Here is a 13,402-nt window from a genome sequence, read left to right as displayed (position 1 = left end):
GTGGTGATTGATTCATTCTGGGTGCATGGACAATTTACACTGGGTTCAAACAATTCAGCAAAATCCTTGTTTCTTACTGGAGCTATATCCCTTTGTCTCTCCAGGTAACAGTCTATGGGGATGGTCTCAGTGAGCCTACAAGACTGCGTGATTATCAGTTATTGGATTCTGACTATCTAAAGGAGAGAGGGAGAGAGTTTCCTGCCCCACGATGTATTGCAGAAAGCCTACATGCACTAAATTACAGGGTCCATGAGTAAGTAATGAGTTTTAAATAATTGTTTCAAAAATTGTTTTAATACAGTTGGCCTGGGCAAAATAAACGGTACACATCCTGCCAGACATGGATGCACTGAAATATTTTCCTATAACCAGAACTGAAAATGAAGTGTAGGGGTCACCATTCACATTCTCAGGAAGCACATTACCTAAATTATTTTCAAGAAAATGCGAGCAATGAAAGAATATGTAGAATGCTTCATCATTCACCTTTGTCAGGACTTAGCTTCAGGCCTCTTCATTCCTTTCTTTATTTCAAAATCAGGCAGATTAGCAGCACTAGAGCTCATTCATTACTAAGAAGTAGAAAAAGTGCAAAAAGATCTTGTTCACACAAAGGTTGATCAGTATGTGGAATTATTTACCAGACTGATTTGTACAGGTGCGAATGTTAAGAACATTCATTTACAGCTGAGTAGTGGGCTAACAATATTTAAATACTAGAGCTAGAACATTAGTCAGTCAAACAGTCTATTCTTGCTCTTAGAGCCTACTAATCTCATCCCTTTCATGTTACTTTGTTTTGTTTGATCTCAACTAATTGCTATCCTTTATTCAAGTGACTGATCGTCCTGGGATCCAGCCTCATGAACTGACTGCCAAGATTGTAAGCATCAGCAGGCCAGCTGATGATCTGAGAAGGCCATACAATTTTTCTCTTCCTTATGACCAAATTTAGAGAGTTACACTGACTCCTTTCTAGTCCCGGTCCTTTAGTGTTCACAACAAATTTTAAGTTTAACCAGGGTATTTACACAGCTAATTATATAGGTTTTAGACTGTATCTGGGTTAGTACCAAGAAGAAATCAGCCAGGCTTCTTCAGTCAACAAAGAAGTAATGTTTATTACAAATAAAACTTGCTGAAATAAACGTACAAGTATTATTGACAAAAAATGGTTTAGACTTAACAAAGATCGATATGACTTATATTCTAACATCCAATCTTAACACGAGGCAAAAATGGTTTACACATGGTTGAACAGCCCATAGAATACATCAAATCACATATTAAGACCAATCCTACTGATTTTTCAGCATTTATTGCCAGACATTAGTGAACTGTCAGTCCTTATATCTGGTTTAAAATTCATAAGAGATTACAATGATTCACTTTTGACGACCTGGTCTTGAACCTCCCTCAAACACCATTCCATCATAGGATGCTTCACTAACTACTCAAGTTCTAGTGATGAACCTTCCTTTTCTCAGATTGTGCTCCCCTGGATTCGTGGAAACTGCTTCAGTACTTATTCATCGGCACAACTTCAGTTTTTTTACAGTGAGCTGCACCCAGCCAGTACTTCCCCTAGGTTTGCTTCCTGTGATCTACTCTAGCTCAACTGCACAAAGCAGATACTGCTTGTAGGTTTCCTTCACCTTTGCTCACAGATTCACCGAAATATTACTGGCACGTGGCTTTTTCTAAGCCTCCCCAGGTTTTTCTGGAGTCTTATCACAAACACTCAATAGCCCACTAACTCCTACAACTTCAAAATGATTTCTGACAAGACAGGGCTATCCATCTGCTCTTAACTTCTCACAGAGACCATGACTCCATGTAGTTCAGTTGCCTTTTGAGCAGTCCAGCTAACCAGATCTTTTCTGAATGTAGCTTGCTACAGGCTGTAAATTCAATTAACTGTCATCCAGGACTACTCTTCAGTGAGCACTGAAGTGTTTTAAGTGATCTATTGAAAACCTTACAATAAGCCACATCCTCGTTTCTAGGCAAAACTAAATGTATCTAATCTTTTGGAACCATCAATATATCTATCAGCAGCAGAACTCAAATACAGCAACTCCTTAGAATTGTCTACTCTTGAACATTGCAGTGTTTACTAACAGCATTCTCTAACAGCTCAAAACTGCACAAAAAAGAAAAAGAATATATCACTGTTGCCTTCAATTAATGTGCACACAGTGTCCAACAGTGGTCTGTTGGGTGAACAGCAACATACAAACTCCTTTTGGTCTGCCTAGACAAATAGCGTTTCAGCAATTCCACCAAATTAAATTTAGATAATTCAGCACAGTCCAGGACAGAATTGTGCATCACCTTGATACCCTTTTCTTGACAGAATGCGAGAGCAAGGAGCAACTGCCCTAGGACCAGCTGCGTTGATATCAGTATCAATAGCCTCAAAGAAACCTGGGTCAAAGGTGAGTGACGTAACATTTTAGAATTAAAGTAAGTGTGGATCAGAAACAGAGCTGAGGCAAAGAGCTAAAAAATGGGATTCGTTTTTGCAAGAAGTTAGCATGAATACTATGACCTGAACTCCTGAGTTGGAAAAGTTGAGTCAGAACAATTCCACCATGCACAGACCTGACCTTTAAACGGAGCTGTGGATATTGGTTCTGTGGGTGGAGGTGTGGGTGCAAGCTTTTACACTGCTCCTGAAGAGATGTTCAAAGGACTGCTGCCTGTGGAAGAAGGAAATGTGAAGGGCCTGCCTCATTGCTCTGTCAGTTCATCGCAGCACGCAAGAACAAAGAGAACAAACATCAGCCCTCATCTATCTCACCTACTTCCCATGCTAACTCATGTCTCAGCCCCCATCCACTTTCTGGGGCCCCTTGTACACTTCATACCAATTCATGTTCCTCTGTGTACCCTTCATCCATACCAACCAACGCCCCTATAACCACCCCCATGACTCCTGATTCAGACCGTGACTAGCTAGCCCCCTCCAACACAGATAGCACACAATATATTCCCTCCAACTCTGTAGCCTATTAAATGCCAACTTAATGCCAACTCATGCTCCCATGCACCACTTTTGCACTTAACATCTTTCAAAACAATTATTTGAGTATCCAGCATTGCAGATTTCAGGACACCTAATGAGATTAAATAAAGTTATCAAGTGTGTACGTTGTTCCAAATAAATTCTATCATTGATTTTAAAAAATCATTTACTACATTTACCTTCCATTAATCATTTTTAAAAATAAGTATTAGTAATTGTAGTGCTTCATCAGATATGTCATAAGCACTAGAAGCTACCAATGAAGCTACAAAACTAAAGTTATCCCACAGCAATTATGTCAAATTAAAATTTGATACCTCCTAATCCTACTCCAATCCAGACAATCTCAAAGTACAACTCTACTGTTTGTGATGGCAGAGAAGGTGCCCACTGTATTTAATTGGAAACTTGAGCAAAATTGGAGAACTTGGACGCCAACAAGACTCCAGTAAAACCTTGACGGGATCCTTCTAACCTGGAAGACGGTGGAATATTTGCCCCAGGAAGATGATTTTTTCCACTCTCACTGACATTCATAAAACTGGTCACATTAACTTAATCAATGAATGTTCTAGTTTAAGCATTGTTACACAGCAATGTATCATGGACTCATTCTTGTGTAATTCCTCTGCATTCTGACTTCTTGATACCACTCTTACAATTGAAGGAAGTACAAATCAAAATCTAATGCTCTCCAATGCAGTGTACCCACTCCTCTGCCCAACCCAAACAACCTGTTCAAATGTGGTAAAAGCCGCATTGGAGTGACAATGGAGTGGTAAGTATGTAGAGGCAACCAACAAATAAGTCTATTTAAAAGTAAGTTTTTCACTTTCTCTCTTTAGGATACTACAGTTCCATGGGTGCTGAGTAATCACTGGTACTTTGCCCACATGAAGATATTTTGTTGTTTGAAGGTTGGCAGATTATTCAGTAGTGTGTGTTACTTCAATCACGTCCTCACTCAACATTATGCATCAATGGCTTTCTAGCTAGAATTGGTGGTTACCAATATACAGCAGGAAAAACAGAGATGATTACCATTTCTGAATTAGGGTCCCAACGCAAGACATCACCTTTCCTACTCCTCTGATGCTGCCTGACCTGCTGTGCTCCTCCAGCTCCACACTGTGATATCTCTGATTCCAGCGTCAGCAGTCCTTACTGTCTCTAAGACAATTACAATGACTTGGTTGCAGTCTGAAATTTGCCATCTCAGCATATTGTACAAGGCAGCTAAGTCTTGAAAGGATTAACTGATTTCACAAGATAACTCTGCACACCATGATATAAGGTTAAAACAATGAACTGTGGATGCTGAAAATCTGAAACAAGAACAGAAATTGCTAGAAAATCTGAACAAGTCTGGCAGCAGCTACAGAAAGAACGCAGAGTTCAGGTTTTGAGTCCAGTGATCCTTCTTGAGAACTGATAGTAGCTAGAAAAAGATGGCATTTATGCTGATGTCAGGGATTTGGGAGTTGGGGAGGAGTGAGTGGGATAGGCGGAGATGCAGCCCAGAGAGAGAAAGAAAGTTGGGCAGACAAGGGGATGGTTGATAGTAAGCCAGGGAAGAAGAAATGCTGATAATGAGGACAATAAGTAGGTGATAATGGGTTGGCTCTGCTGAAAGCTGCCAATGTCATGATAGGCATTGGGTGTGGGAATAGAAACATTTGTTCCTGGAGGTGCTAACCAGTCGTCCAAGTGTCCTAATTGGTTCCCAAGTTGTTGCTTTAGGTGGTAACATCATGGAGTTAAAGTAGTAATGTCTACTTACTCTTAAATTGAGCCTGATGTGTCTCAAGAGACAATCATGTATCTAAGAAGCAAAAAATACTAGCTATCTGATGTATCTCAGTGTAACTAGTTAATGTAGGAGAGACTAATTTACTGTTTCAGAAGATTGAGCTTATTTCCTGCCTAGATTGTTATGAGGTCATCCTTTCCACATGGTTTCTAAAGGCTAGACTACTTCCAATAAGAAGGGTTGATGTCGTCAAATCTACTAAAGGTATGCCAGATAGTTCTAGATCATATCTGACATTAAAGACAACACAGATCTGGAATTAAATTGTGGGGTCCTTTGGCCTCACTACAAAATTCACAGTGCTTTATTCATCAAGTTATCTTGGTAGTAAGGAATGAAGAAGAGCTAAGTCTCCTCATTCACATCAAACTGCTACACCATGTTTATTAACCTGCCATCAAGTGCGATTGCAAGCAATTATGGGGATATTGGAGAAGTGCTCTGTACTGTATCTCCAACAGAAAGGTAGGTTCTCAACTAACGTGTTGCACTTGTAAGGACATTTCAATATCCACAGAGAATTCTATTTCACTTAGGTAATCATCTGCACAGATGGGAGGGCAAACACAGGCCTCGGATACCTGGAGAGTGTGGAGGAAGACATCTACGAGTGTTCCAGACAGTTTTACACTGATGTAGGAGAGCAAGCCACTTTAAGCGGGTAAGCAGTTTTCTCTTACATTCCACAATTTCTAAATATTGTTAAACATTTTAATTAAAATGGGGGAAAGCACAATTTATGTAGTTTTCATGTTGAAGAAATACTTTAAAACATTTTATACGCAAATGAATAACCTTTGTGAAATAACTCATTTTGTACGTAAATACAATAGTAATTCTGTGCTTTACATGCCTCATATGCAACCAAAAGATAATTAGCATAAACAGAAATTGCTGGAGAAACTCAGCAGGTTTGGCAGCATCCCTGGAGATGTTTTGAGTCCATTATGACTTTCTTTCGCAACAAATGCTGATAAACCTGATGAGTTTCTCCAGCACTTTTTTTGTTTCAGATTTTCAACATCCGCAATATTTTGCCTTCTTAAGAAATAATTGGCATTCATTTCGGGTTGTATAAAAGGCATGTAATTATGGATCAGCTGGTCCATATTCTATCTAAGCTCCCAGTTTGGATGAAGCTAGCTACCAAAAGCTTACCTAGGCTTGAATATTCCCATATCTCTCCATTAGCAAGTATTGAGCTGTACTCCATGGTATGTGTCCTCCTTACTTTGAGGGATTGCTGCTGCTGATGATGATGATGATAATAATGTTGGTGGTAATTTCCATATCTGGGAATATTTTTCTCTCAAAACAGCTTGTTGTCTAATCCTTACCTTCAGTTTCCCCCAGCTTTCAGCTGAATTCAAACACTTCTGCAATTTGGTCTGAACCTTTGTTTTTATTCTTTCAGTGCTCTCAAACAAAACCATTCCACACCTTCCTCCTTCTATCTGTACTCATACTACATTGAAGTAATTGTAGTATTTGTTTACGTTCATTCAAAGGTTTCAAATGTGTGGAGTTCCTGATCTGCATACACATTTTGCTCCTCCCAGAATATTTATGTTTTCAAAACCTAGTCTTGGAGTTACGTAACCACTATATCCGGTTTCGATTGCAATATGTTACTAATAATATTCCAATTCCAGGTATAAATATATACATTTATTGAATATGAAGCAAGCTGAGGTCCCATCTATAACCAAGTAAAATTCGTAGTTGTAAAGATGTGGTAGTAGAGTGATAAGACACAGAATTGTTCTGTTCTGCAATGCGTCATTTTTTTGTCTTTGCTCCAGGGTGATTGTATCGGTTCTGACAATAGAAGGCACGGACTGTCGACTGGCAGAACTCGGCAAACTGGCAGATCAGACAGGAGGAAGGGTAAGATCACAGAGAAAGGAGGGGAAGTCATAATATTGTCAATTGCTTCACTTTAAAATGGAGAATGAGTCCCAAAAGCTAATTAAACAACTCATTCAAGAATTTCTTGACAGCAGTGAAAAATGTCAACTGGTTAATGATTTTTAGACATTCGTTTCAGGCAAATATATCCTTAGCATTTTAAACTTTAGCGTTGGTTCAGCGAGGAAGTGCACAATGTCGTTATTGTACATCATTGAATCATAAACTAGAAAATAGGTTCAATTCCTAGCTTATGTTGAATTAACTGATTCCAACCTCAACAGTAATTGGGATGCTACACAATTCCTTATCAAAGAAAGGAGAAGCATTTAACCAGATTTCCTCCTCCAGAAAGCTTTTTCCTATTTACTCATGGGATGTGAGCGTCAATGGCTGGTGCCAGTATTTACTGTCCATCCCAACTTTCTCCTGAAAAAAGTGGTGATGAACTGCCTCTTGAACACTGCAGTTCTTAGGTACAGGAACACTCTTATGTACAGGTATAGCACTCTTATAGAGGGAGTCCCGTGATTTTGATGCATCAACAGAGAATGGAACAGGGATACAGTTGCAAGTCAGGATGGTGTGTCATTTGGAAAAAGAACTGATAGGCTGGCAGGTGGTTGTTCCTCAGCATTTGCTGCCTTTGTTCTTCTAGGTGTTAGTGGTCATGGGTTTGGAAGGTGCTGTCGGGTTACTGTAGTGCATCTTGTGGATGGAGTGGACTGCTGCCGTTGTGTATCACTGTTCACCAGTGATTGTGAAGGGAGTGAATGGCTGAAGGTGGTAGGTGTGATGCCAACCAAGTGAACTGTTTTGTCCTTGATGGTGTCAAGCTTTTTGAGTACTGTTGGAGCTGCACTCATTCAGACAAGTGGGGGATATTCCATCACATCCTTGACTTGTGTCACTGTAGATGGTGGACAGGACCTGTAAGATGCCACATATACAGAGTTATGGTGACAACCTATAGCACCTCTTAGCTGACACTCTTCTTTCTCACAGTGTTGTGAGGGAAGTGCTTCACTTTATGCACCAGATAGAAATATATAACATTTCTGGTGATGGGAAGCTTGTACCATATCAGTGAATCATTCAATTCATGACTGATTCTGATATTTTTGGACATAGCAAGAAAGAGGACTTTGTTCCAATATGTTAATACTGCAACTACCCAACATCTTTCATTTGATTGTTCGCAACTAGTACCTCCCTTCTGATGTTCATGGATGGACAGAGCGTGGAGCTGCTTGATAAGCTGCCATTATAACCTCTTCTTTATTCATTCTGGAGGGCTGATTAAAAGGTAGCCACAAATTCTTAAGTTACTTCAGTCAGAAGTGAAAAATTTTGTACTACCAGATTGGACGATTTGGTTTTACTCAGTGCAAGAACCGCATAGATGTGAACATGTAGACATGAAACCTGACTAACCAGTCATCAGGAACTCAGTCAGCTGCATGGGAGGACCTACTGTTAAAGTTCATAATCTTTAGGTGAATGGTCCCATTGGAGATCAGATAAGGACAGGAAAAGCCCAGTAGGTCTGGTTGCTTCTCTGGAAAGAAACAGAGTTAACATTTAGGGTCAATTATCTTTCAGATTTCCAGCATCCACAGCATTTTACTTTTGTACAGGTGGAGACAGGTTCTGATGAATGCAGGCTGGAAACATTCCCAAAGAGTGATGTTAATTTGGGATCCTAGCATCATCTAAACCTCTTCCCTTTGCAGGTTCCTTGTCAAAGGGGAACGCCCATAGGTCTGGTGGGAGGTCATTAAAAACCATTTGAACAATTAATTCCTTATTTTCCCAACAGTGCAGTTTCTGTACTGTGTCTGTACCTCACCGGTGTCATTGAGCCAAGTATACGGTGATAAGATCTGAAATGGACAGGCAGATGAGATTCCTGCTATGAATATCAAAAGATCATTGTTCAAGGACTTCTCTCAGAGAGTACCATTTCTGCCATTTTAGATGGTACTACATCCGCCAGGCACTTCAATCACCTTCAGCCATACTTTCCTTTTCCAACCTTGCAAACAGTCTTTCCAGCTCTGTCTACTGAGGGCCAACAGTGGAAGACACACCATCATCAGCAGGTCCAGAGGCAATACGAATGTCTCAGCCTCGTGCCCCAGCAAGAAGAGGGCAAAAGCCTGGAGACAGAGCAATGTGTGGAGAATGAGATATGTTGTCCTGAGGCAATCAGTGCAGGAGAATGCAGGGCAATTCAGAGCCTGGGGCTTGGCATCTGGAGGTAGTTATACCATTCACTCTTGCTGTCCCCCAACAGTTCAGGATCTCCAACCCAAAAACTATCCAGCTTTCAGCAGAGACTAATGAAGGAAATTCTACTGTTTGTTGGATGTTGTGGAGTCATGTGACCATTTGATGATTTATGTTTGTTCATTCTAAATTTGTAGATGGAATGAATTTTATCGATAAATCTAAAGGAATATCTATCCATCAATTTAACTTATACCTTATACTAACCCACCTCCAGGAGATGTGATCCCAGTAATATTAGCCATTGAAGATCCCAATACTGAAGAGCCCTTTATGTTGGTCAATCTTAATCACACTTAAAAGATGGTTAATAGATCATTTCAGTTTTGCCAGCATCTGTTTAGAGATGTTCAATCTTCATGGGCATGCGTACACCCATCAAACCTAACTGTTTCCTCCAATGAACAGGCAAGTATGGCTTCCTGAATTCTGCCATGTTGTGTTCCTTTGTCTTTACTGGCCCTGAACTACATAATGAAAATGGTCGATCAATTTTTCTGGCAACACAAGAGTTCCAACTGATTCCTGTACTCCTCATGGCAGTGCTAGGAGACTCCTCTATCTTGCATCAGACATCCTGCATCATTGCACTCCAAGATCTTGGATCATTTCCACAACAGTTGGTATGTGAAGTCAGGTTTTGCCAGTGTCTGCATTGTGCCCTTTTCCCTCAGAATTCAGTGAAGTATGAACATGAAAGAATTAACCAAACCTTAACTCAATTCTCCTAAATTATGTTATTACAGTAAGATTTGATACCCTGCCTGTTGCTGGTTTTTTTTAAGGAACACATACCGTTGATTTTAAGGTTTTAAAATATTCAGTGAAGCACACTAGGTTGCAGTTCTCACTTCTCTTTGCTTTTTTTCCTTCTTCTTGTGTTACATTGTTATCTGATTTCATTTCTCATTTCAGGTCAATATTGTTGATCCAACTAATTTACCAAAAGAGATTCAGGCCACTCTGGAGGATGATGTAATTGCAACCAATGCCACTGTTACCTTTGTGGTCCCTGAACAAATGTGAGTGAAACCTTCTGAGGCATTACTATATGGAGATAACAAATCAGCACCCTAGAATAGACAATTCCCCATAATTCACTGAAAGTCATAGATATACAATGACTGAGATATACAATGCTTTTAATTCAGCGATCTATTGCATGACATTTCACAGAAGGGAGAGCAGAAAACCAAATAAAAATGAGGAAGAGTTAAGGGACGTGAAGCTACAGTAGATGACAGAGATCTTGAAATGACTTTTAATAATGGAAACAGCTATAGTAAAGCAGGCAAAGGACAGAGATTTAGCAAAGAGTCTGGGTGCTTAATGGCTGAAGGCTCTATCATTTGGTACAGCAAGCCACAAGCAGGATCTGATTTCCAGGATCAGATTTCCATGACTTGGCTAGCAACCTTTCACCTTTAATACCATTGTGCCAATCACCCATAAACACCCCAGGCTCTGACATTGTCCCTATTCCTTGCCAACAATAAAATCAATCAATCAGTCTGTATAAACAGATGCACTTGACCCAATTGATTTCATTTTTTTTGCTGAAGAGATTACGGTATTTGCTAGACACATAAACTAATGCTGAGATTATAAAATGAAAAGACTCCAGATGCTGTAAACCTGAAATAGAAACAGAAAGTGCTGGAAATTTCAGCAGGTCAGACAACATCCATGGAGAGTGAAAGAGTTCCCCTTGTTAAATTGAATGATAATTTCCACATTCTCTGTTTGTCATGCAAGAAAATATTTTGATTTTTTAAAACGATTCTCTTGTTTACATTTTCATGTGCTTATTTCTGTAAAACCTGAGCTATAAAATTTAGCACTGCAGTTTAAGGCTCAAACATTTCTCACTGGGATGGATCAGTGGCTCAGGTCATTAGCACTACTGCGTCACAGTACCAGGAAGCCAGGTTCATTCCGGTCTCAGGTGACTGTCTGTGGAGTTTGTACATTCTCCCTGTGTCTGTGTGGATTTCCTCTGGGTGCTCTGGTTTCTTCCCACAGTCCACAGATGTGCAGGATAGGTGGATTGGCTATGCTAAATTGCCCATAGTGTATAGGGATACATAAATTAGGTTGGGTTATAGGGGAATTAGTCAGGGTGGGATGTCTAAGAGTCGGTATAGACTTGTTGGGCCAAAGGGCCTGTTTCCACACTGTAGGGATTCTATGATTGATAATGCACGTCACTAGACCAGCGCAGCTTCTGTGGCACAATACTGACTCAAGTGATGCTGATTCATATAAACTCTGCTGTAATGGGGCTGTTGCTTGGCTTAAGTGGTGTCAAATCTTATAAGTCCAATTTCTTGGAGTGAGTTCCTAAGTTTAGGTCATAAAATTCCTAACTAACAGCTAACTATTCCAATGTTTCCCTGTTTGGCATCCATCTTCCACATTAGTCAAAAGTTCTTTGCCTATGTCATAATGCCTAAAATCCAATTTGCTTTTATACTATTCTCAAATTCCTGAACATCTTCAATATTTTAATATTTATTGTTTCAATTCCTCCTAGCTTTGTAATCTCTTCCAGCCCTCCAACCCTCCATGAACTCTCTCTCTAGTGCTATAACTTGGCATTTGTATGTTAGAAGGCAGAAACATAAAAAATAGGAACAGGGGAAGGCTATTTCGCCCTTCAAGCCTGCCCTGCCATCTTACGCTATCCTTTTTTAAATTCATTTGTGGGATGTGGGCTGGCCAGCATTAATTGCTCATCCCTAGTTGCTCTGGAAGCTGATAATAAGCCACCTCCTTGAACTGCTGCAGTTGATCGGCTATGGGTTAAACCACAATGCCATAACGGAGGGAATTCCAGGAGCTATGCCCAGGTCCTAAGCTCCCAAATTCCCTTTCTAAACCGTTCCACTTCACTTTCTTTCTTTAAGATACTGCTTAAAATCCAGCTCAAATCTTTGCTTGCTTATCTAATGTCTCCTCATGAGGTTCACTCTTACTTTCCTTTCTGTCTGATATGACCTTATAAAATCCCTGAAGATGTTTTATTGCACTAAACATGTTAAATACATACAAATTGTTAGTTCCACCCACTTTACTGGCAAAAGGTAATGACTCTCTTATTTTGTCTATGGATCTTTAGGTATTTTGGATATGAGGAAGAAACAGGGAACAAGTATGTGAAGCGGATTGGAAATGTGACCAAAGATACAGAACTTACATTTGAATTTGGAATCAAGGAATGTCACATAGAAGGTAAGTAGCTGGAAGTATTTCCATTTCTCTTTTACTAATGTGATTGACAGCTTTTGCCCCAAATCAGGAGGTACCTTGTACCCCGGTAAGATGGCAGCACTGTTAAAAACTTTCATGTGTCTGACTTTCATTAAAGCCAGTATTGTGATTCAAATTAAATAAAAAGGAAGCGTTAAATGTGGGGGTTTTAGTTTATAAAGTCAGGGTTTATAGGTTTCGCTACTTAGGTGAGCATTTGCTTCCTTTCCCTAATTGCCCTTAGGAAGATGGTGGTGAGCTGCTTTCTTGAAACACTGAGTCCATTTGATGTAGAGGGAGATACACAATGTTATTCAGGAGGGAATTCCAGGATTTTGGCCCAATGACATTGAAGGGATGTTAATCAGCTTATGGGGGAATTTGCAGATGGTGGCATTCCCACATATCTCCTTGTCCTTCTAGATGTAATTGTAAGCTTTTGGAAATCTAATACTCAAATCCAATGTATCTCTCTCAGTGACTTATTGTTAATTGGTTTAAAGGATGGATAATCAATCACTGTTTGGTTCTACAGGGTGGTGGAGATTGACTGATATCACCCCCACTATTTCTTGATTGGTTCCTACTGTTGTCCATTAGCCATAGCCATTAACTCTCTCTAATCAGACAGCAGCCTCTACCACTATGGCTACCCTTACCATCCTCTTCATTAAGTTTGTTATTGTTGTTTCACTTAGATAAATATTATTTGCTTCTTTATTAAAATGAAAGGGAGGTATATGTAACTCACTGCAATGATTGATGTCTTGAGCTCATATCTCGCTTAATTAGTGAAGTTTCCATTCAATCAGATACTTACCTATCACTAACAGTTTATTAGCTTTGTAACAAAAGTTAAATTTAGTCAATTACTATACTCTTTAACATACGAATACAAGAGTATGGATGTGGTCGTAATTCATTGATAAGGGCTAACATTTCTGTCTTCTTTGACTTTGGAAGTCTGGATTTTAAATTAAGTAGACACCTCTCAGCCTTGCAGCTGTAAGTCTGGGTAACTGGTAATTTACCAGTTCAGGTATGTAATAACACACTTCCAGGTGATGAGGACTCACCTAGACACACCTCAAGGATAGGTAGGGCTTGAACCCAGG

General features: G+C 39.7%; 1 protein-coding gene across 2 annotated transcripts in view; it reads left to right on the top strand.

Moving 5' to 3' along the window:
- Window positions 1-13,402, top strand: part of si:dkey-9k7.3 (circularly permutated Ras protein 1) — a 77,114-nt gene that overhangs the window by 51,897 nt on the left and 11,815 nt on the right. For both annotated transcript variants that reach the window (XM_059652013.1, XM_048545798.2), the window contains exons 10-15: window positions 105-256; window positions 2,360-2,441; window positions 5,378-5,502; window positions 6,644-6,728; window positions 9,954-10,060; window positions 12,157-12,269. In XM_059652013.1, coding sequence (XP_059507996.1) covers window positions 105-256; window positions 2,360-2,441; window positions 5,378-5,502; window positions 6,644-6,728; window positions 9,954-10,060; window positions 12,157-12,269 — 664 coding nt within the window. The remainder of the gene's footprint in view (window positions 1-104; window positions 257-2,359; window positions 2,442-5,377; window positions 5,503-6,643; window positions 6,729-9,953; window positions 10,061-12,156; window positions 12,270-13,402) is intronic.

This window comes from Stegostoma tigrinum, chromosome 17, assembly GCF_030684315.1.
Source record: "Stegostoma tigrinum isolate sSteTig4 chromosome 17, sSteTig4.hap1, whole genome shotgun sequence".
Lineage (NCBI taxonomy): Eukaryota > Metazoa > Chordata > Chondrichthyes > Orectolobiformes > Stegostomatidae > Stegostoma > Stegostoma tigrinum.
This window is presented reverse-complemented; position numbering and strand designations above follow the sequence as displayed.